Source organism: Rhipicephalus microplus, unplaced genomic scaffold (genome assembly GCF_043290135.1).
Source record: "Rhipicephalus microplus isolate Deutch F79 unplaced genomic scaffold, USDA_Rmic scaffold_90, whole genome shotgun sequence".
NCBI classification, from domain to species: domain Eukaryota; kingdom Metazoa; phylum Arthropoda; class Arachnida; order Ixodida; family Ixodidae; genus Rhipicephalus; species Rhipicephalus microplus.
The window spans coordinates 476,604-501,982 of record NW_027464662.1 but is presented as its reverse complement, the minus strand read 5'-3'; the positions used below and the strand labels follow the sequence as shown (position 1 = coordinate 501,982).

General features: G+C 49.0%; 2 protein-coding genes across 2 annotated transcripts in view; one reads left to right on the top strand and one right to left on the bottom strand.

The window, feature by feature from the left end:
• The window catches only part of LOC119184197 (neprilysin-1-like), a 312,286-nt gene that overhangs the window by 206,633 nt on the left and 80,274 nt on the right, over window positions 1–25,379 (top strand). The gene's annotated exons all lie outside the window — the stretch shown is intronic.
• On the bottom strand, window positions 104–10,229 carry LOC142790270 (uncharacterized). The gene is made up of 5 exons (XM_075885227.1): window positions 9,314–10,229; window positions 8,076–8,285; window positions 4,010–4,215; window positions 1,291–1,315; window positions 104–177 (listed from the first exon to the last, which is right to left on the bottom strand). Exons 1-5 carry the CDS (start codon window positions 10,227–10,229, stop codon window positions 104–106), a joined length of 1,431 nt encoding a protein of 476 aa, XP_075741342.1.

The window sequence follows — 25,379 nt, the reverse complement described above, 5'->3', positions numbered from 1 at the left end:
TATTCACATTTCGCATATTTACATATTGGTCAAAATACAGGTGCGTCACAAAATACACCCGCTAAATTAATTGAAGTGCTATCAGCTCTCAACTGACTGTTGATCAATACTTGGACATTCGTAACAATGGCTCAATGTGCACAATCCAGTCTGGTTCATCCTCTTGGCCCTTGAGCACTTCAAGAAAATTCCGCACAGATTCGCAAAAATATTGGCGCAAGAATAGCACTTATACATCTGCGTTTTCAAAGGCTCATCGGGTTTTCCGTGTACTGTGCAGGCCCAGAAGCATGATTAGATCATAATGAGCGCCTGCCTCGTTTTTAACCGAAAGAAAACGGAAAGGAATAGGTAATTCTTTTTTCAATGTTCTCTGCAATATGTCCCAGAAAAAGACCCTGTTCCAGCAATCTATAAACACATGTTCAATTGTTTCCGATTTACTACACAAGTGGCAATATGCTCCATGGGACGAATATTCCCCTATCCTGCAACCCCGTTTTAACTGATAAGGTACCAGTATGTAATTTAAAGGGAAAAGTTTTGACCTCTGGCGCTACAAGCATTCTTTTAACACGTTTCAGAGCATCCTGTCATGGGCCTGCACAATATAGCTGATGGTGCAATGGTACAGGCAGTAAAACATCGACAAGGTCTTTGTACACTTTTTTACGTGGTACTTCAGCCAGATACTATACCTACAATCTCATGAACAAAAAGTGGAAAAATAAACAACTTCCTTTAAATACCCTTATATTGGTCCTTGCACATTTGATGACGATACGAGAAATCTCAGCAGAGCTCTAGATAACGTTAGTTGTATAACAGTTCTCAAAAAAGGGTGATCTACATCACGCAGAAAAGGGAAATGATGGACAAGTTGTCTTATGTACAAATGAACTAGTCCAAGCCCGTCATCTCGAATTTTTTTGAAGAGGATTGTGCGGCTTGATCTTTCCCAGACAGAGCTTCAAATGAAAACCACAAGTACGCTGTGTATTTTCTGTACACTTATTCTGCTGCAGTGCAAAACCTGCATTACGTACCACAGCTTGCCCACTAAAAACAAGTTGCACGTTGTGGCCCATGCGAATATCAAAGTACCCCAACCTTTCCATTTTTCTACATCATTGCTCAATGTTTGTGTGTCTTTTTTCCAATACGGTTTACGATCGTGATAGAACTCCAGCGGCACTCCTAAATACTTCACTGGTGTTTCTTGCCATTTAATGTTTAGAAACATTCCTGGTGTGACATCCCATTCCTCATGCCAGAAGCCAAGGCACTTACCCCAGTTCTCGGCACTACCACTCACCTGGCAAAAAGTTTTCACGGCATTTACAGCATGCATTACACTCTCATAATTTGTGCGAAAAACTGCAATGTCGTCTGCGTATGCAAGGAGGCTTACTTCGGCTTCATGCAATTTGAAGCCGCTTATTGCACTGTTATTATTTACGCTTAAAGAGAAAGGTTCACTAAATATAGCAAAAAGCAGGGGCGATAGCGAACACCCCTGTCTCACTGACTGCAGCAAAGGTATACGCTCACCCGCAGTTTTATTTATTACCCATCTTGTCGCGCATCCTGTGTAAGCCATGCGCGCTCCGTCGCTAATCAAACTCCCTACGTTCATGTGCTCAAGTAATGAAAGGAGCAAGTCGTGTGGCACGCCATCAAATGCCTTTTCGAGGTCAATTTGAAGCATGGCAACATCGAGATGCATAGTGTCACAACTTTTTAGGATTGATAGTTCTATGTTTATGTTGGTCATTATTTTCTTCCCTGAATGCCACAAGTATGGTGGGATTCAACCAGTTTTGTCATAACTGTCGGAAGTCTCCTGGCCAATATTTTCATCAATATTTTATAGTCAACATTAGTTAGGCTAATTGGCCTATATGCAGTAACACTTCTTAACTTCGCGGGATCTTCTGTTTTAGGTATTAAGACCGTGTGGGCTAACAAGAACGATGATGTAAGTTGTTTACATTTAAAAGCCTCATTAAATACCTCTTCAACATAGGCAAAATTACATCTTTGAAACTTTGGTATACTGCAGCACTCAGGTCATCAGGTCCTGGAGACTTATCATTGTTTAACTTATGAATTGCTTTTTCAACTTCTCGCATTGTTATAGGTGATTCTCAAATTTTCTTCCTTTCGTCATCAAGTATTGGCATTATTGAAACGAAGCCCTGCCGCGGTGGTCTAGTGGCTAAGGTACTCGGCTCCTGACCCGCAGGTCGAGGGATCGAATCATGGCTGCGGCGGCTGCATTTTCGATGGAGGCGAAAATGCTGAGGCCCTTGTGCTCAGATTTGGGTGCACGTTAAAGAACCCCAGGTGGTCGAAATTTTCGGAGCCCTCCACTATGGCGTCTCTCATAATCATGTGGTGGTGTTGGGACGTTAAACTCCACATATCACTCAATTATTGCAATGAAATCACTATTAAAACGATCTGCGTGTACACTGGTTGGTGTGAATAACTCTTAGTAATACTCAAAAACGCACCCGCTATTGCTTCTTTCGTATGGTACTTTGTTCCTTTACATTATATATTCTCTTATTTCACTTTCACATGCATGTCTCTTCTCAGCTCCAATAGCTCGTTTCATTGGCATTTCTCTCGCTACAAAGTTTTCTGCTCGAGCTGCAATCAATACTCCGCAAAACGTTCTTGGTCTATCAACTCTAACTTCTGTTTAGTTCTGTTTATCTCCTCTGAAAATGTACCGGCCAGGGTACATTCTTCCGCTACTGACTGTTGCAAGTTTTCACGCAAGCGCACTTCAAGTTCTTTTTCAGCATGTCTCAGGATACTGGCTCTCTCAAGTGCTTTCCGTTTAATGGTCTGCTTAAATAGTTCCCATTTGTGTCCCCAGAATACAAGTGTTCTATTTGCTAAGTCTTCTGTGCCCTCTGAAAATGCGATTAAACTCTTTATCTTTTAGTAGCTTTACAATAAAGTTCTAAAGGCCCCAAAAGAAATGTTTGTTATTCCTTTATGTTTGCCAACTGCGAATGAAACCAAACAATGATCACTAAACGTAACAAATGTAACTCTGTAATCATGGCACGAAGGGGTGATTTCAGAAGACACTTATACTATGTCAAGTCTAGTATGACTTGAACGCTGAAAGTGGGTAAACATAACCCCTTTTCCACTGAAAAGACACTTACCCACGTTCTCTAGCTGAGCCTTCGCCAACATATTGATTAGAATGGCGGTGCTTGAATCTCTGTATGTATAGCGTGAAACTTGATTTATCTATACTCGAACAAATGCAGTTGAAATCCCCGACAAAAATTAGTTTACGTTCACATCTCAAATACACATCAAGTTTTTCAAAAGAACTCCTTTCGATCTTGATTCACTGTAAGCGCGTACACACATATCATTCTCGATTTTTCTCTTAGTAAGGATAAATCACCTATAACAAAACTATCCACCTCGAAGGTAGTTACTGACTCCACTTTCGCATCAAGGCTCTGCCGAAATAACAAGAGGCACCCTGCAGACGTACCCTCCGCGTGACAAACGCTTACATCAAACAGTCTCGTGAAAGGCTGCACCATTCGCCCAGCGTGCTCTTTACTCTAGTTTCCTGTATACAGCGACGATGTTCAGATCCTGTTCTATAATCAGGCGGTTAAGCTGGTTTTGCCGCCATTCGGCAGAAAGCCCATGTACATTTAGCGTCGCCAATCTAAACTTCGTCATCGTGATGAGAAAAAAATTGGCAGATCCCACGTACAGTGGGAGTCGATGATATGCGAAGCACGAATGGGAAATATTGATGTGTCACTTTAAAATCAGCACAACATTACGAGGTGGAGGTAAATGATGCCACGCATGACTTCCGTGTCATGATTATCATGTTTGGATGTGTCGTTTACCTTCTTCATCTATTCACGTCACGTGATACCAAATATAATTCCCGGAAAGCACGCCGTACAATCTCTGCGTTGACGTCAAATGCTACCCAGCACAATTTGAGACGAACCTCTTGCTTCTCTGGGTTGACGACGAGGCAGGGCCGGTTTTTCACGGAAAGTAGGTCAGCGTCCAGAAGTGTCCTCTTGGCCTCATCTCTCTTCATGTTAAGAAGCCAGACGTGCGACATCTGATACGCTCTTATGCTGCTCACCTCTTGAATGATGCCTAGTTCCTTGAGCGACTTTCGGAAGCCATTGATCTCGTACGGGTGCCCTGCAATGTCGCAGTGCAGAACCAACGCGCTTCTGAGTCCTTCTTCTGAAGGCAATGGTGGCAGAATTAAATGGTATAGTCTTTGGTAAGTGAAGCTGCCAAGTAGCGAGAGCATGCGACGGACGCGAATCACATCGGCTCCGGCTCATTTTCAAGAAGAATTTCTTCCTGGCGACCTGTTGCAATGATAGGAACTTGTTCCTAGCATCACCACTGTCAAGCCTATACTGGACTTCAACCTGTGAGTGCGCTTTTAAACGTCTTAACGCTTTCGAAAGTTCTTGAAAAGGTCCACCTCGCTAACCCTAACAAGCCGGAGACGTGGCTTGGACAGAACGCCGCCCCGCTCTACAGCGGATGGCGAGCGTCTCTGGGAGCGTCGCAGCCGACGAGAAGTGCTCATTGCCCTCTCGCTCCACGGACCACATGATGGATACGCAGACCAGTCAAGACGCTAATACGCAGGTGAGCAATGAGCACAACGCACATCCATGGATCACTGTTACCAAGAGTGCGAACAAGCGCCGACAGCTGCAACCCCATACTGTACCGACTCAACAGCTGCCCAGCACGCCGTCTGAGCCCGCTCTACGCCAGAGCCGGCCTAAGACGCGTCTACCAAGACTCCCACCGCTCCCTGCCGAGGACTACAAGCTAGCATTCCGTCCCCATGGTGGATTAAATCTGAGCAAGGTTAGCCCCAAGACGTTACTTTTCGCCGTAGTTCATGCAGCAAATATACGCAGTGAGAAGCCTGATATCAAGCTTCGAGTTGACGAAAATCAAAATGTGCTAACAATAAGCACCTCATCTGAACACATCGCCACGGCACTTGGACAAATCACCAAAATTACAGTGCATGCAGCAACCTACGACATCACCTCTTATGGTATTGCGCCTGATAATTCGTGCAAAGGGGTGGTCAACGGAATAGGGCATGAAATCACACCAAACGACTTCCAGACAGAAGTTGAAGTACCGGGCTACGAGGTCCTTACGTGCAGACACCTCGGCAACTCCGGAGCAATGGTGCTCACATTTTGTGGCAAGCGAGTTCCTTTCTTCGTCAACGCGTACGGACAGGCTCTTCGCTGCTACCTCTACAAATGGACTATTCCCCACTGTAGAAAGTGCAACAAAACAGGACACCACGAGGATGTGTGCCCACAGCCACCTGACACACCGAAATGTCGAGTGTGCGGGGATTCACTATCACCCAACTACCACGAGTGCCGCCCCTCTTGCATGCTTTGTGGTGGCGACCACCCGACGGCTGCCAAACCATGCCCAAAGCGGTTTTTGCCACCAGTCAACCGACGCAAACCATTCTGGTCAGCTTCTCCCACCAAGGAGGCCCAGTCACCATCTCCCAGCCCCGGACGACAGAGCAGTGCGTCCGGGAGACCAGCCAAGTGAAGGAGCCATTCCAGGGATAAGTCGGGGCTTAAGCGAGGAAACTCGTCATCGCGGAGCGGTTTCGCTGGCCAGCCAGGATCTCAAGGCTGGCACACGGACGGGACAATCATCATCATGGCGAGCAAAGCGGTTCCCACAAGAGAGCACAAACGGTAAGCTGGGGAGGGCAGTTCCCTCCTCTCCCTCCCTCTCCGAACCAGCCCCACTCTCTCACACAAACATCAACGCAGGAAAGAACACCACAACCAACGCCACCTAGACTACCACAACCCATGTCAGTAGACACTCAGCTCCACCCTGACATGTCAACTACGGCACGGTCCGACTATTGCACACGAGAGGCTTTGAACGAAATGGCTACTTCTTTAAGGAACGAATTCGCAGCTATGATGCAGGTAGAAATGCAGAAAATGAAGAATAGCATTATGGCTGAACTAACAGCTCCACTCCAACAATTGATCCAGCAGGCCCTGCAACCTGCTGTTTGTCAAGCTCGTCAGAGTGATCGACAGACGCTCGTTACATCGTGACCAAGAAAAAAAGCCTTCTTTAATGTTTTGTCGGGAAATATATACAGTCAGAATGATCACATGACTCCCGGGATAACCGGATAAAGGAAACCAAGATAGCGTATGTCTTGGCGCTTGTCTCTGGAGCAGGTGGCCACGGAATGCAGCAGGATGACGTCACATCTTCCCCGTTTCATAAGCATCGTGGGCCTGCCAAAAAAAGGAAAGCATTTCAGAAATTAATCATCAATAACAAGTCTTTTCGGAGCTCGTATGACGCGCCCATATCGCGTCGTTCTTTGCTCAGGACTTGAAGTTTTGTTCGATGAACGAGACTCTTGGATGTCAGACGACTTGGTAGCTACGATGTCTTTGTCCGTCGCGTCCGTTGGCTCACTGTTTCGTGGATGCTGCTCCATCCTTACGGGGCTTGTTTCTCCTCCGTGTGGGAGAAGGAAGAGATGACGCCTGTTTCTGCGTACGGTTTTTCCTTCAGTTTGGACCCAGTAGGATCTCGGCGTTTTAAAAAGACGAAGGACCGTGCCCTCGGCGCATCTGGCTTTGAGCCATACTTGAGTGCCTGCGGATAGACAGAGAAGAGGTCTCGCAGCATGACGTTTGTCAAAATACATCTTTTGTTTTTGTCTGTATTTTTCGCCTTGCTCTTTCCAAGAAGCCTTTACTACTTCTGGCTTTAGCGCGGATGGCATGCAGGGTACTTTTGAGCGTAGACGGCGTCTCATTAGCAGCTGCGCTGGACTATAGCCGGTTGGACCCGGCGTGTTTCTATAGTTCAGCAATGTGATGTAGAGGTCCTCTGCCTTCTTCAAAAGACTTTTAAGAGTCCCTACCATGTGCTCAGCTTCCCCGTTAGCTTGAGGGTAACGAGGACTTCTTGTGACATGCCTAAAGCCGTAGTTTCTTGCAAAATCAGCAAACGTGAATGAGGTTAATTGTGGTCCGTTGTCTGATATTACCGTTTGCGGTACCCCATATCTGGCAAAGCAGCTTTTCAGGTGCTGGATGACCGCCTTCGACGACGTTCCTCGATCCAGCAGGGCCAGCTCAGGATACCTGGAATGATAACAACGGCAAGATAGACAGCTCCTTTCATCTCAAATAAATCAATTCCGATTTTCTGCCATGGCAGCTCGGTTGTTTCCGATGAAAGCATTGGTTCGGAAAATTGGGTACGCTCTGTGGCGCATGCTTGGCAGTTGGCCATGGTTTGTGCAATGTCTTTGCCAATTCCTGGCCACCAGAGAGATTCTTTAGCGCTCGCGCGGCAGCGTGCAATTCCCTGGTGTCCCTCGTGAACCCTCCGAAGCATTTCTTTCCACAGCGCTCGCGGAATCACCAGCCTTGAGCCCTTCAAAAGCAGCTGCTTGCATACCGTGACGTTACCACGATGCGCCCGGAATGGCTTGAGAAGTTGTGGTGTGTAGTGCTTAGCGGGCCAACCTTGCATACAAGCTTCGAGCAACGACGCACATTCGGGGTCGTTTGCTTGCTCTGAGCGTATGCGTTCGAGCATGTCGTCAGAGAACGCATACTGAATGACTCCCTCCACGTGAGCCGAAACGTCTGCTTCAGACAACCCTCTGACCGAAAGCGTTGTGTTCATCACTCTCGCGCGAGAAAGTGGGTCCGCCGTAGCAATGCTTTTTCCCGGGACGTGTGTTAGCGTGAACGAATACCGCATAAGACGCATAATGAACCTTTAAATTCTTGGCGGTAGAGAATCAAGAGGATCTCGACCCAGTAGCGGGAAGAGAGGCTTGTGATCCGTCTCAAATAGGAACGTGAGGCCTCTTAGGAATTCATCGAAGCGTTCCGCAGCCCAAGTTGAAGCTAATGCTTCTTTTTCGATCTGTGAATACCTCTGCTCTGTTTTTGTGAGCGATCGGGAGGCATATGAAACAGGACGCCTCTCACCAGATGGCTGATCCTGGAGGAGTACTGCGCCAACCTCTAGTGAAGACGCGTCCGCCGATACAATTGTCGAGTACCGGGGGTTGTATCTCACCAGGCATCTGTCTGAGCTGAGAGTGGTCTTGATCTGCTCAAAAGCTGTCTCTTGTTGAGGTCCCCAAAACCAGTCAATGTCCTTGTTGAGGAGGCTGCGTAAAGGAGCAGACATTGAAGCTGCATCAGGTAAAAACCTTGCGAGATGGTTCATCATACCTAACAAGGATTGAACCTAAGCAACGTTTTGGGGTCTGGGCAAGTGCTTGATTGCTCTAACTTTCTCGGTGTCTGGACGCACGCCGTTGGCATCGAAGATCATCCCCAAGAATGCGACCTGTTTAACTCAGAAACAACACTTTTCCCTGTTGAGAGTTACGCCTGCTTGTTGAAGTCGTTTGAGGACGTTACAAAGCCGCTTGTCGTGTTCCACTTGGTTCTTGCCATACACCAGAATGTCATTCATGTAGTTCAGTACGCCGTCTAGGCTTTCTAGGACTTGCGATAACTTTCTTTGAAAAATTTCAGGTGTGGATGTAATCCCGAACGGCAACCAGCGGTAGCAGTACCGCCCGTACGGCGTAATGAACGTCGTGAGCTTTTGACATTCCTCGGAAATCCTAATCTGGTAAAAACCAGAATGCGCGTTTATTTTAGAGAAGACTTTGGCTTCCTGGAAGCTTCCCATAACTTGCTCAATTGTTGGCAGTTGATGATGCTCTCGTCTGACGAACTGGTTCAATTGAGTTAAGTCAACGCAGATCCTTACTGCTCCAGACGGCTTCATTACAGGAACGATAGGCACGCACCATTCTGTCCGTTCTTCGACCTTCTGCATCATTCCGTTTCTTTTTAGCCTGTCCAGTTCTTCTTTTACTTTTTCTTTTATGGGAATAGGAACCCGTCGCGGTGTAGACAGACTGTGTGGGATTGCATGTGGCGCAAGGCGTATGGTGTGTTCTCCCGATACGGTACCCGTGCCTTGGAATATCTTGGGATACTTGCTTCCGATATTGTCAGCAGTGTCTAATTTATCTAGGAAGCGAACAATTCCCAGAGCTTTTATGGCTGGTAGTCCCAACAAGGGCGTGCGCAAGTTCTGCACGACGTAAATGATTTGTTGTGAATCGTACGGATGCTAGTATTGCTATGTTCTTTAAGATCGGCTGCGTTTTCCAGATAAGGCGGAAGAAAAGGGTAATTTTCACCGACGACCGTGACTTCGGCTCCCGTATCTACTTTCATGCGGAGCGTCTGGTCGTTTATCTTTACCGTCACGAAATGCTCAGATTGTGTGTTCGCACACTGCTCGACCGTGCCTATAAACTTGCCATCAGCTTCGGCGATGCTATCGAGATTTGTGTCTCTTTGCTTTTTTTTTCGGCATGCCTTTTCATAGTGGCCCAACTTCCGGCAAAACCTGCACGTTTCTTTTTGCGCTGGACACTTGTTTCGCGGGTGAAATGGTCCGGCACAATAACTGAAGTTATTTTGATGATAAGCGGGCTTCTGACAGCGAGTAAACGTGCTCTTTGCAGCGCCTTTCTTCGACTTTACTGCGGCGACGCAAGCTTCTGTGACTGTGCCCTCATGCTCTTTTCGTTCTGCTTGCTGTTGCTTTACGGTTTCGCTCGTACGCGCTCTTGCCAAAGCAGTGGCCATCGTTAGCTTGGGGTCCATCTGCAGTTCTACCAAAAGAACCTGGTCCCGTAGTCCAACTACGAAGCGGTCTCTTATTAGGCATTCCTTCATGCTTGCGAACTCGCATCTGTCGGCTAACTTGCTAAGCTCGGTTGCGAACTGGTCTACTGTTTCTCCCAGTTGTTGGCGGCGTAGATTAAAGCGAGCACTTTCGTAGACTATGTTCTTGGTGTGGACAAAGTAGTCGTTAAATTTAGACTTTACGAGCTTGAAGTCCTCCATTTCTTCGTCTTTTACGTTTAGGGACCGAAGAATCTCCCTCGACTTTCTGCCCATAGTATAGAGAAGAGTCCTTACTTGAACTTCGTCTTTTTTCTCATGTAGCCCAGACGTGAATCTGTAGTCGTCAAATTCGTCCATCCAGGCGGGCCAGTCCGCTGCGTTCTGGAAGTCGAAGGGCTTAGGAGGCTTGATTCCCGCCATTCTGAAGCGTTGTCGCCGATACGGCTTGTGCTCGTAGATGCAGCTGCCAGTCGCTCGCTTGCTGACGGGGCCGTTGAAGCGCTAGTTGGCTGCATCGGAACCACTTCCGACACTACGTCAAGCTCGTCAGAGTGATCGACAGACGCTCGTTACATCGTGACCAAGAAAAAAAAAGCCCTCTTTAATGTTTCGTCATGAAATATATACAGTCAGAATGATCACATGACTCCCGTGATAACCGGATAAAGGAAACCAAGATAGCGCGTGTCTTGGCGCTTGTCTCTGGAGCAAGCGGCCACGGAATGCAGCAGGATGACGTCACACTGTCCAGCAGATTGTAACGGATGTTAAACAGCAGATATCGGCTGCACTTGGCCAACCTAATATTTCGCCATCTGCACCAAAACGCACCACGTCTCCGACACGTGAAATACAGCGACCGAATCCTTCCATACGCCCCTCCCGTTTCCTATCACCGTCCCGAAAAACCGTCCCAACAGCCGCAGCTGCTGCAGTTCCGCTTCCCACCACCCTCCACCAAGATTTAGCACAGTCTGAAATGCCTTAGCCTGTGGGAGGTAGTGGCCAGATACTGCACCAGGGTGGCTAATCCATCTCTGGTGAGGGAGTGCGTTCCCGGCGGTGGTTACTGGTGAGGCCGCTACCCAGGCCTCTTAATGCAGTTCCATCAACTCGCGGATTTTTTTTCCGGTTGGGAACTGCGCGGCACCGGGATTTGAGCCACGGACCTCTTGCATGCGAGGCGGATGCTCTAACCACTACGCCATCGCCGCACTCTCCCACATGCATACGTCAAATAACTCACGGCCCTCAGTTCCCAGCAGCTGCGAAGCAACTGACCATGGCGGTGGTCAGATCTGCCACGCAGCAGAGGGTGCTAAAAATCTCTGGACTACAGGCTGCCTTTGGAACCGGAACTTGGCAACGTTTAACGCTAGAACCTTATCTAGTGAGGGAAGTCTAGCTGTACTATTCGAGGAGCTAGAGGATGTTAAATGGGATATAATAGGGCTCAGTGAGGTTAGGAGGACAGATGAGGCCTATACTGTGCTACAGAATGGGCACGTCCTTTGCTATCGGGGCTTGGCAGACAGAAGAGAACTGGGAGTGGGGTTCCTAATTCACAGAAACATAGCTGGCAACATAGAGGAATACTATAGCAATAATGAAAGGGTGGTAGGTATTGTAATTAAACTGAATAAAAGATACAAGATGAAGGTAGTACAGGCTTACACACCTACATCCAGCCATGATGACGCTTCAGTTGAAAGCTTCTATGAAGACGTGGAATCGGCAATGAGTAAGGTAAAAACACAGTATACTATAGTGATGGGCGACTTTAATGCAAAGGTAGGGAAGAAGCAGTCTGGAGACCAGGCACTAGAAGATTATGGCATCGGCACTAGAAACGCCAGAGGAGGGTTACTAGTAGAATTCGCAGAACGCAATAATCTGTGGATTTTGAATAATTTCTACCGAAAACGAGAAAACCGCAAGTGGACACGGAGGAGCCCTAATGGCGAAAATAAGAACGAAATAGACTTTATAATGACTGCACACCCAGGAATCGTGCAGGATGTGGAAGTGGTTGGAAAGGTACGATGCAGTGACCATAGAATGGTACGGTCTCGAATTCGCCAAGACTTGAAGAAGGAACGACAGAAACTGATACGCGAGAAGCCAATCAATGAGCTATCACTGAGAGGGAAAGTACAGAAATTCAGAGTGTCGCTGCAGAACAGGTACTGGGCTCTTAGTGAGGAAACCAACCTTAGCGTAGATACAATGAATGATAATCTAACGAGTATCATTACGGAGTGTGCAGTGTAAGTTGGAGGCAGGGTAGTTAGACAGGACACTGGCAAGCTTTCCCAGGAAACGAAGAACTTAATTAAGAAGCGTCAAAGCATGAAAGTGTCAAGTACAACAGACAAAATAGAACTGGCAGAGCTTTCGAAGTTGATTAATAGGCGTAAAGTATGCGATGTAAGAATGTATAACATGGCGAAAATTGAACACGCTCTGAAAAACGGAGGAAGCGTCAAAGCAGTGAAGAGGAAACTTGGGATAGGCAAAAGTCGGATGTATGCACTAAAGGACAAAGAAGGCAAAATACCTACCAATATGGATAGGATAGTTAAAATAGCGGAGGAGTTTTACAGAGATCTGTACAGTAGCCGAGACAACCACGACCTTAATACTAGCAGTAACCCAGATGACACCCCACCAGTAATGATAGAAGTCAGAAAAGCTTTGGAGAGCATACAAAGAGGCAAAGCTGCTGGTGAGGATCAGGTAACATCAGATCTGCTGAAAGATGAAGGACAGATTGTGTTAGAAAAACTAGCCACCCTGTTTACGAGGTGTCTCCTGACGGGAAGGGTACCAGAGTCTTGGAAGAGCGCTAACATCATCTTAATACATAAGAAAGGAGATGACAAGGTCTTGAAGAATTACAGGCCGATCAGCTTGCTCTCTGTAGTATACAAGCTATTTACAAAGGTAATTGCTAACCGAGTAAAGAAAACATTAGAATTCAATCAACCAAAGGAACAAGCAAGATTTTGAACAGGCTACTCAACAATTGACCACATTCATACTATCAATCAGGTAATAGAGAAATGCTCAGAGTATAACCAACCACTATACATAGCTTTCATAGATTATGAGAAGGCGTTTGATTCAGTAGAAATATCAGCCGTCATGCAGACACTGCGGAATCAGGGCGTAGATGAAGTATATATTGTTAAGGCGTTTATTAGCCGGCACACAGCGAGCAAGGACAATGGCGACAGTAACGGCCAAGCACGGGCTCTCAGCGCGAGCGGCATCCCTTTTGGGTAGACCCACTAGAAGGCACCTGAGAGTTCCACAAATTTCAGTGTTCGGAAGCTTCTTTACAATTACCCCGGGGTCAAAGAGGGAGCCGCCTGGCGACCTAACAGCTTGTCACTATGAGCGGGTCATAGTAAGCCTTCAGGCGCTCCACGTTGACTATGTCGCGCCCGCGACGGCGCATGTCCGAAGTTTGTTCAATTGGTTTGATCAGATAGTTGGCCGGAGATGTGCTCTCAATGACACAGTAGGGGCCTTCGTATTTCGGGAGTAGTTTGGAAGAAAGGCCAGCTACAGAGGTCGGGATTGAGAGCCATACAAGAGAACCAGGAAGGAACGTGGGCTCAGAAGTGGTGGAGCCATCACGAATACTCTTCTGCCGCTCTTCCTCATGCGTCGTAAATGTCTTGGAAAGCTCTCGACACTCTTCAGCAAGCCTGGCTGTCTCAGAAATAGGTGCACATTCAGATGTATCCAGCGTGTACGGGAGTATCGTGTCGATAGTGTGTGACGGGTGCCTTCCGTACAGCAAGAAGAAAGGTGAAAACCCGGTTGTGCTCTGAGGGGCGGTGTTGTAGGCGTATGTGACGAAGGGCAGTATAGTATCCCAATTCGTGTGGTTGGCGGCGACGTACATCGAAAGCATGTCGCCGAGGGTGCGGTTAAAGCGTTCGGTGAGACCATTCGTCTGCGGGTGGTAAGCAGTAGTTTTGCGGTGGACAGAATGGCACTCTGTGAGAATGGCTTCGACGACTTCTGACAAGAAGACACGGCCTCGATCGCTGAGAAGCTCCTGAGGTGGACCGTAGCACAGTATGAATCGATGCAGTAGGAAAGATGCGACATCACGCACAGTAGCCGCAGGGATAGCAGCGGTTTCGGCGTATCGCGTTAAATGATCTACGGCGACGATGGCCCAGCGGTTACCAGCCGACGTTAGAGGAAGTGGTCCATACAAATCGATACCTATGCGCCCAAACGGACGCTCAGGGTAAGGTAACGGTTGCAGACTGGCTGGCGACGTGTGTGCTGACGGTTTGCGGCGTTGGCAAGCGAGGCAGGAGCGAACGAACTTCTGCACGTAGCGGTACATCCCGCGCCAGAAGTAGCGTTGTCGAATGCGATTGTAGGTTTTGAATACCCCAGAGTGCGCGCATTGCGGATCAGAATGAAAGGATTCACATATCTCTGACCGCAGACTGTGGGGTATCACGAGTAACCACTGCCGGCCATCGGCGTCGTAATTGCGTCTGTGTAGAAGGCCGTCACGGCTGGTGAAATGGCGAGCTCGACGACGCAAGGCACGCGTGAATGGCGTTGCGGATGGATCAGAGAGCAAGTCGATCAGCGGGCCGATCCAATTATCCTTTCGCTGTTCGGTAGCGATGATGTCAACGTCAATGACAGAAACAGCAGCCGAGGATACTGAGCAGAGCACATCATCTTCAGGCAGAGGGGAGCGTGAGAGGGCGTCGGCGTCAGCATGCTGGCGTCCGTTGCGGTACAGCACGCGGATGTCATAGTCTTGTAAACGAAGAGCCCAACGGGCGAGACGGCCTGAGGGATCCTTCAATGATGAAAGCCAGCATAGTGCATAATGGTCGGTGACGACATCGAATGGGCGACCATACAAATATGGTCGAAACTTTGTAAGAGCCCAGACGATCGCCAGGCACTCTTTCTCCGTGACGGTGTAGTTTGTCTCGTCTCTCGTGAGCGTACGGCTTGCATATGCTACGACATATTCAGGGAATCCGGGTTTGCGCTGCGCCAGGACAGCGCCGAGGCCTACAATGCTGGCGTCTGTGTGCATCTCCGTCGGGGCCGTAGGGTCGTAGTGGCGTAGAATGGGAGGAGACGTCAACAAATGGCGGAGCTTCGCGAACGCGTCGTCACACTCAGACGACCACGAATTGAGGGACCCGTAACTTCCAAGGAGCTTCGTCAGCGGTGATATGATCATGGCATAGTTTCGTATGAAGCGTCGGAAGTATGAGCACAGGCCCACGAAACTACGCAGTTCTTTGACGGACGCAGGTTTGGGGAAATCGGCCACGGCCCGAAGCTTGGCTGGGTCAAGAAGAATGCCATCCTTGGACACGACGTACCCAAGGATGGTGAGCTGCCGTGCTGCAAAGCGGCACTTCTTCAGATTTAGTTGCAAGCCGGCATTGCTGACACGTGCAAAAACTTCTTTCAGACGTTGGAGATGCGTGGAGAAATCTGGAGCGAACACAACAACATCATCGAGGTAACACAAGCACGTGTGCCATTTTAAGTTGCGCAGAACGGTGTCCATCATGCGCTCAAAGGTCGCAGGTGCATTACATAGACCAAAGGGCATGACGTTGAGTTCGTACAAGCCGTCGGGTGTGCTGAACGCAGTCTTCGGTCGAGCGTCATCAGCCATGGGTACTTGCCAGTACCCCTTGCGCAGATCGAGAGAAGAAAAAAATTCGGCTCCGTGAAGGCTGTCAATTGCGTCATCGATGCGCGGCAGTGGGTAAACATCCTTGCGAATGATCTTATTGAGCCGTCTGTAGTCCACACAGAACCGCACAGAACCATCTTTCTTCGCAACAAGAACAACAGGAGACGCCCATGGACTGTCCGAGGGCCGAATAACGTCGCGTCTGAGCATAGCATCAACCTGCTCGTTAATTTCTCGACGTTCAGCAGGCGACACGCGGTAGGGACGTTGCCGTAATGTTGGATGGGCACCAGTGTCGATACGATGCATAACAGCGGATGCACGACCGAAAGAACTTCGCCCGACATCGAAAGAAGAACGATATTCTCGCAACAGGTCCAGAAGCTGGAAACGCTGTACCGACGTGAGGTTGTCATCAATGTAAGGGCCAAATACATCAGGAGATGATGAATCAGAAGTGGAAACAGCACTGATGGTACGCAAATTGGGACAACGCGAGTCATCAGGTATGTCCAGGACTTGTGCGTTATCCACTGGTTCCACTCTGCCGAGACATTCCCCTCGAACCAAGGTAACAGTGTACGGGGATGGGTTGGTCACGAAAATAGCGGCGTTGCCCTGGGTGATTTCCACGGTCGCGAAAGGTACTAGCAACCTTTTCCTTCGGCAAGTACGGTCGGATGGCAAAACGAGTGCAATTGTGTCGGAGAGTCCAGCGCAGTAGACAGATACACCCATCGTGGAGCTTGGAGGCACTATGGTATCGTCTTTCACGACAATCTTGCTCAGTTTCGAGGAACTGTCTTCCGACGTCAAATGCGAGAAGGGGGAGAGTTCAATTTCGGCGGCGGCACAATGGATGACGGCGTCGTTGCGGGAGAGAAAATCTCACCCCAGGATGGCGTCATGAGAGCATGCAGGAATGATGATGAATTGGCCGACATACAGAACGTCCTGACCGACAACGCGAGCTGTGCACCCTGCTGTAGGATGGATACGATGCAAACCGGCGGTACGAAGGGACAACCCAGAAATTGGCGTCAAACCAGGTTGCCGAGTTTACCTGCCTCGTCCCAATGATTGGGGACGCTGACGCGTTCGTACATGGCGAGCCAGTCCTCGACGTCGGTGCCATCCGCGCCGGTGAAGACAGGTGGGTCGCGGATGCGGGGTACACCGGAACATGGCGTCAGCGCAGGAGGAAGCGTTTGCTGGGCGGCGTCTTGTTGCATGGTTGAAGGCACGATACGGGATCTAAACTCTAAGGGCATCGAATGTGAACCGAAGGTGTTTGAAGGGCACAGCACTCTCCACCAGAATGTTAAGGCGTTTATTAGCCGGCACACAGCGAGCAAGGACAATGGCGACAGTAACGGCCAAGCACGGGCTCTCAGCGCGAGCGGCATCCCTTTTGGGTAGACCCACTAGAAGGCACCTGAGAGTTCCACCAATTTCAGTGTTCGGAAGTTTCTCTACAATATAAACATTCTGGAAGAAATCTACAGGGGATCAACTGCTACCATAGTGCTTCATAAAAAAGCAACAGAATACCAATCAAGAAGGGTGTAAGGCAGGGGGACACAATCTCCCCAATGCTATTTACCGCGTGCTTACAGGAGGTTTTCAGAAGCCTAGAATGGGAAGAGTTAGGGATAAGAGTTAATGAAGAATACCTTAGTAACCTGCGCTTCGCCGATGACATTGCATTGCTGAGTAACTCAGGGGACGAATTGCAACTCATGGTTACGGAGTTAGACAAGGAGAGCAGAAAGGTGGGTCTTAAAATTAATCTGCAGAAAACGAAAGTAATGTACAACAAACTCGGAAAGGAGCAGCGCTTCGAGATAGGTAATAGTGCACTTGAGGTTCTAAAAGACTATGTCTACTTAGGGCAGGTAATAACCGCAGAGCCTAACCACGAGATTGAAGTAACTAGAAGAATAAGAATGGGGTGGAGTACATTCGGCAAGCACTCTCAAATTATGACAGGTAGATTGCCACTATCCCTCAAGAGGAAGGTATATAACAGCTGTATCTTGCCGGTACTTAGGTACGGAGCAGAAACCTGGAGACTTACAAAGAGGGTTCAGCTTAAATTGAGGACGACGCAGCGAGCAATGGAAAGAAAAATGGTAGGTGTAACCTTAAGAGACAAGAAGAGAGCAGAGTGGATTAGGGTACAAACGGGGGTTAAGGATATCATAGTTGAAATAAAGAAGAGGAAATGGACATTGGGTGGGCATGTAGCGCGTAGACAGGATAACCACTGGTCATTAAGGGTAACTAACTGGATTCCCAGAAAAGGGAAGCGGGTTAGGGGGAGACAGAAGGTTAGGTGGGCAGACGAGATTAAGAAGTTTGCGGGTATAAATTGGCAGCAGCAAGCACAGGACCGGGTTAACTGGCGGAACATGGGAAAGGCCTTTGTCCTGCAGTGGACGTAGTCAGGCTGATGATGATGATGATAATGATGATGATGATGATAACTATGAAATGCCTTAGTGTACTATCGAGGCCCCGCTGTTGCATGATGATGGCGAGAAACCGTAGGTCAACGCGTGACACCCCTCAACTCCTACGTGTGTGGCAGTGGAATTGCAGGGGGTATCGTAGGAAATGCGGAGGTCTAATGCAATTCATTGCAACGCAGCGGATTACTCCCGATGTCATAGCGTTACAAGAAGTACAATGTACCCCTACTCTTCTGGGTTACACCACATACACGGACGTAACGAACAATACACCACATCGCACAGCTACATTAGTTTCTAAGCATGTCACTGTCATAGAACACACCCTTCAAAGCACCTCCATTTCACACGTACTACTCGAATCAGTCCAGTGCTCTCGTTCCAGTAGCAGCCTGTACGTGCTTAATGTTTACAGTGCACCTAACGCAGGAACGATGACTTCGGTCATCTATTTGCACAACTATGCAAGTTGGGTAAACACATAGTTATTGTAGGAGATTTCAATGCCCCTTCCGGCTTGGGGCTACGCAATAGAAACGCCTAAAGGCCGACGACTCGCACAGGTTCTCGCGATTCATCGCATGACCCTGCTGACAGAACCTGATCAACCCACTCGCCTAGGTAATAGTGTGAAAAGGGACACATGCCCCGACCTCACGATAGTCAAGGGCGTTAGTCACCATTCTTGGTGCAACCTCATGGTGAATCTAGGCAGTTATCACCATATACTAACTACAGAGCTCCAAGTAGCAGCCACGCGTGCCCCAGAGCGCATCATAAAACTAACGAATTGGGATGCATTTAGGCGTAATCGTACAACTACCCATCAGGACTCTCCTTCCCTAGAGGCTTGGATATTACAACTTCACTCCGATTTTCAAGGAGCTACCAAACTCATCGCTGCGACGACAGAAACGCCGGATGTGGACCGGCATCTGCTACATCTCTGGGATACCCACAGAGGCTTGACACGGCGGTGGCGGCGACAGAAATATAACCGAAAACTTCGTCTCCGAATCGCCCAACTAGCTACTGAGGCACATGACTATGCGAACATCCTCACTAGAAACAATTGGCATAACTTCTGTGATCAACTCAACGGCTCACTAGGTACACCTCGAACGTGGCGTATACTCTGTGCTCTTTTAAATCCCACGCAGACAAAATCACACACTGCTAACGCAATCCGCACCATTCTCCACAAATTAGGGCTCGACAATACCACTCTGCTGCACACCTTAAAGCAACACTATGTATCCACGGGCCCCCGTCCTGCCTACCGTGATTATCCACACGTACACGATATGCCTCCAGATGAGGACATCACAAAAGCAGAGTTTAGGGCAGCCTTGCAAAGCATTAAGCGCAACACAGCACCCGGCACAGACGGGATTACGTACACACTTCTGCGTAATTTAGATGACCACTCCATCAAATATTTAACCGCTTTTTACAACGAACATTGGAAAAACGGCACGCTACCACAGGAGTGGTGACACGCAGAAATCATACTTATTCCAAAGCCTGGCAAGCCGCTATCCCTCCACCTTAAGCCAGCTTTCTCGTACGTGATGGTGACACTCCTTCCGCTGCGTAAACAGGACCCGCCACTGCACGTGCTAAACATTTATTGCTCACCAAAACTAAGCAACATTACATTCGCAGACTTTTTTAGCCGCGCCTTAAAGGCTGCAGGCAGGGAGCCTCTGGTGATCGTGGGTGATTTGAACGCCCCCAGCACACTCTGGGGGTACGCACGTGAAGAGAAACGTGGACGTAAATTGGCGGAACTTATGTCCACGCTGGGCCTAACTCTTCACACCGACCCTGCCTACCCAACTCGCGTGGGTAACTCTGTGACCCGGGACACATGTCCGGAGCTTACCCTAACAAAAAACATCCAGTATGCGGATTGGGTCAACACTGAAGAGACCCTCGGCAGCGACCACTGCATACTCAACACCACCATTCGCACCTATCCTTTGGCAAGACCCTACGGAGATGCAAAATTACCCGATTACACGAAGTTTCGGCAATTATATGCCAATTCGACACCCATTGAGGAGCAAGGGTACCATGCTTGGTCCCAGCAACTGGTTTCCTCATTACGCTCCACAGAAACACAAATTAAACTCTCCGAGGCGACTCCGGTGGTGGATAACCATCTCCTTCACCTCTGGGAGGCCCGGCGCAGCCTCGTCTGCCGATGGCGCCGGCAAAAACACAACTGAAAGCTCAAAATTCGCATCGCTGAGCTCACCCAGCGAGCAGCAGAGTACGCAGCCCAGCACACAACAACCGAACTTTTTACCAAGCACAAAATTGTGCGAGTAACTAAACTATATGAGTATCGTGTTTGTAATTCCTTCAAGCGTGAAATCAAGTGTAGTACATTTCTACTTCGTAAGATTGCTCTGCTAGAGCCACGAAAACATATATGCAGAACAAGAAATACAGATATATGACACGTTCAAGCATACAGAACAACTTACGGCACGGAAACCCTGGAAACCCAGCTTCCGCGACTTCTCAATAGCTTCGCAGCTAAAAACGCACCCCTTGAAACATTGACAAATACAGAGTTATCATTTTTTCTTTCATAATTTCTGTTATCTGTTTGCTCGCGACTTCTGTGCCTTAAAAGTGTACTTCCTTGTATTGTGTCTTTCATTTTTCTTTTATGTTATGCACATTTGGTTGTGTTTTTTTTTCTTTTTTTTATTCTTGAATCCTTGCTGTTCGCCAAGTTAGGGGTCAGCAGCTCAGTCAAGCTGGTTTTTTTTTTGGAGTTTTCATTGGAACGATCCTCGGATTTTGCAGCTTTTACTGCGCGCCCCTGTCATCATGTACACATTGATGGTGAAATAAACGTATTATTATTATTATTATTATTATTATTATTATTATTATTATTATTATTATTATTATTATTATTATTATTATTAGCTCGCTGATTCTAACTTGGTGGACCATTGCAACACGGCTGCTCGACAAAAGTCCAGCCGGAGTACCTGGCGCCTCTTCCACGCCCTGATTGATCCGACCCAAACTCGAACAGAGACACAAAAGCCTCTGCAACGAGCATTTCACAGCTTCGACGGAGACACAGCCAAATTGGCATGTAAACTCCGAGACCAATATCTATGCACACAGCAGGACTCCCGAGGGCCAGCGTACTCGTATGCAGGTACCGAGAACGCGGAGCTGGATCAACTGTTCCAGTTACACGACCTGAAGGCAGCCCTAGCAAATATGAGGCGAGGAACGGCGCCGGGAAGGGATAAAATTACCGTGAAATTACTTGCCAATCTTCCTGACTCGGCCTACACCATGCTCCTTGCCTACATTAATTCCATTTGGATCGGGAAAACAAGCCTACCAATTGAGTGGAAGACCGCCCTGGTCACCTTCATACCCAAAGCGGGCAAAGCCATTAACACGGACAACCTCTGCCCCATCTCTCTTACTTTTTGTGTGGGAAAATTAATGGAAATGATGGTGCGCGACAGGTTGTCCGCGTTCCTGGAGACCAAAAATGCATTTGCAGACACCATGTTCGGGTTCCGCCCACACCGGTCCGCGCAAGATGTCTTGCTTCAGCTCGACCATGAGATCCTCGATCCAGTCGAGTATCCCCTGAATGACAAAGTTGTGTTCGCTTTGGATCTGAAGGGGGCCTTTGATAACGTGACCCACGAAGTTATTCTAACACATCTCTCACAGGTGGATTGCGGCCAAAACACTTTCAACTATATTGAACAATTCCTCACTGACCGATAATCATACATTCGGATTCAGGACATTGAACACGGCCCTTACCGATTAGGCACGAGAGGGACTCCGCAGGGAGCGGTCCTCTCGCCCCTCCTATTCAATGTGGCAATGATGAGACTCCCTGCTCAGCTGGCGAAAGTCGATGGTATACAGCATGCGCTGTACGCCGACGACATCACCATATGGGCGTCACACGGCTCGGCAGGAGACATGGAGGCAAGCCTGCAGCAAGCGGCGGACATCGTGGATGACTATGCCCGTCGCTGCGGCCTTGAGTGCTCCCCGTCCAAATCGGAATTCGTGCACATACGCCCATCACCAAAGTGCACCACAAAAATTGACCTCTCCCTTCACAGCGGACCCATACCCGAACGCGATGAGATTAGAGTACAAGGGCTTTTTATACACAAAAATCGCAGAGCAGACACAACATTGGCCAAATTGCGTAAGGTGGGGGACCAGGTGGGCCCGATGGTCCGCCGGGTTTCCAACAAGCTCGGGCGGTTACGATGCAAAGATGCCTTGCGGCTGGCGCATGCATTCGTAACCAGCCGAGTCCTGTACTCGGCTTCATACTTCTTTCCACCTACGCAAATCCGACGAGAATGCACTCGAAGTCATTCTCCGCAAAATCTACAAGTGCGCCCTCGATCTTCCTGTCAGCACCTCTAACCAGCGCCTTTTGGGCTTGGGAATGGTGAACACCTTCCAGGAGCTGAGAGAGGCGCACTTGACAAACCAGTACTAGACTCTCTAAAACAGCGTCGGGTCGCCGCCTCCTTGCCCGGCTACACATCAATCATTCAATACACACGGAAGAGCGCGTACGGATTCCAGAAGTTTGGCGATACTCCTTGCACGTGTGCTATCTTTCGGCTAACATGACCCGAGACGACTGCAGTGGCCGACGCCTCGCGCGGGCGGAAGCCTTGGCTCGACACTACGGCCACAAATTCGGAGTATTCTACGTGGACGCCTCCGGCCCGCACCACGGTGGTTGGTACACGGCTGCGGTCGTCCACCAAAACACCGTTGTAAACGGACTCACATTCCGTGCACATAACATTACGCACGCGGACGAGATCGCCATCGCACTAGCCGCCGCAGATCAGGACTCGAGGGTCATCATCACCGACTCAAGGGGTGCCTGTCGCAATATTGAACAGGGATACATTCCGTACCGTACTTATAAAGTTTTGCAGAACAGCAGCTACCTAGGTGCCCCCGCGCACGGAACGATCATATGGGCTCCGGCTCACACGGGCCTCGATGGTAATGAGACGGCCGATGCCGCCACCCGTGCGCTCACTCTCCGGGCACCATCCTCGTCCCCTACCGATCCGGAACTCGAACCCAATTCCGGCTACACCTTTAAGGCGGTCACACAATTTTATCAATTCAGCCATAACGTCTATCCGAAACCCTGTAAGGGCCTCACGAAGGCGGAGGAGTGAATCCTCCTTCGCCTTTATACTAAAACTCTATTGTGCCCAGCAATCATAAAACACTTTGACCCCGCTTGCACGAGGAAGGGCCCGCATTGTGAGGAAAATTCCTCTGACATTTTTCACATGGTGTGGGCATGCCAAAAAAGCCCCAATCTTACCCCACTACCCAACTCTTCGCGGGAGGACTGGGAAGCAGCCCTGCTCGGCTGCTCTGACCTGACGGCCCAACGGGCCCTGGTCGAGTGTGCCCGGGCCGCGGCCAACGCCAATGGGCCCCCGTAAGAGGGAGCTCACCTAGTGTTTGTACGGAGCGGCCCCTTAAGGACCGTTCCCACCCTCCCTAAAAATAACATCGGTAAATAAATGTTTTTCAGCAGGAGCAGCTATCCCTCCAGAATCATCGCCCTATATCCTTAACTTCATGTGTAGCTAAACTCTTTGAACGCGTTGCCCTTTCTCGACTACAACCATTTCTCGAAGACAATCACTTTTTTCCTGATACACTATTCGACTACCGTCCTGATATCTCTACACAGGACGTATTATTACAGCTTAAGAAAGACGTGTTGGATAGCCGCACTTCAAACCAGGTCCGAGCTATTCTGGCCCTGGATCTGAAGAATGCTTTTGACAACGTCTCCCACGACCTTATTCTTGACAATCTCGCTTCATCTCAGTGTGGCTCACGTATCTACAATTACGTCAGGTTCTTTCTTTCTGACCGCATGGCCACTTTTGGGATTGGAGACCTCCGTTCGGACGTCATTCCTCTCGCAGGAAGAGGAACACCACAGGGCTCGGTTCTCTTGCCCACTTTGTTCAACGTGGCTATGGCTAAACTCGCTTCCCTATTACAACAGGTTCCCAACATCCAGCATGCCATCTATGCAGATGACATTACAATTTGGGCAACCAAAGGATCAGACAGAACCATTCAGGACGCCCTACAGGAAGTTGTGTCTCTGGTACAAGACTATGCTGCTGCCGGCAGCCTTACGTGCTCAGTGGATAAGTCGGAGTTGTTATTGGTATACAAGCGGCGCCACAAAACCACTGATTCTCCTGACATTTCGCTGTTTCTTGATGGCCATCCTATCCATCTGGTACCACGAATTCGCATTTTAGGCCTCTACCTTCAGTCCATCGGCAAGGCCTCGCACGCTACACACCTTCTGGCTCAGCAGATAACTCAAATTTTGCACACATGATCCAACGCATCACCAATCGCAGGAGAGGCCTCTGTGAGAAGGATGTCCTCCGCTTAGTACAAGCACTCATAGTTAGTCGGCTCACCTATCATCTTCCCTTTCACAATCTCACGCTAGCTCAAATAAAAAAATTGCCCGCAGCTTCCCTCGGGGGAACACTGAGGAGGATGCGGACCATATAATTGGTTAACGGGGTGTTAAAGTGCGACTTACTTGGGTCGATGGCTAAATTGGTTAACGTGGTTGTGAAATGGGGTGTTAAATTGCGACTTACTTGGGTCGATGGCTAAATTGGTTAACGTGGTTGTAGGAGGGGGTGTTAAATGAGTGAACACGTACACACGTATGCGAAAGGGCGGCGCTGGTCGAAGGGACATCGATCATTGTGTTTGTGGATTCGTTGGAATTCATTTCACCGCGACCTTGGACGTCGACGCGCCGTACAAACCAACCGACGAGCGGCAACTGAGCGAGCGAGCGCCGACCTTGAGTATATATACAGCACGACGGCGCATGCACTGTCAGCTGTTGAATGTTCTCGAAGCGCGACGCCACATGCGCGTCCACTGGAGAATCAGGAGAATTGTAGATGTCGAACGCGGTGTGTAGAGGAGGAAAGGTGCACAGATGGTGGAGGAGTGAAGCGCGCGCGGTGTGTAGAGGAGGAAGGGATGCACAGATGGTGGAAGAGTGGGCGACGGCGCATGCGCGCGCGTCAGCTGTCGAATGTTCGAGAAGCGGTGCGGACGGCGCGGACGGCGCACTACAAGGCGCGAGTATAAGATGCTCCGCATCTAAAAAGATGGACATCCTTCTACGGACAGCTGTGAAGATGGCTATCGGATTGCCTGCACCCGCATCTACACAACGCCTCCTTCAATTAGGAGTCCACAACACCGTAACCAAACTCATCGAGGCCCAGCACAACAGTCAGCTCGAACGGCTCCGGCAGACCCGTCAGG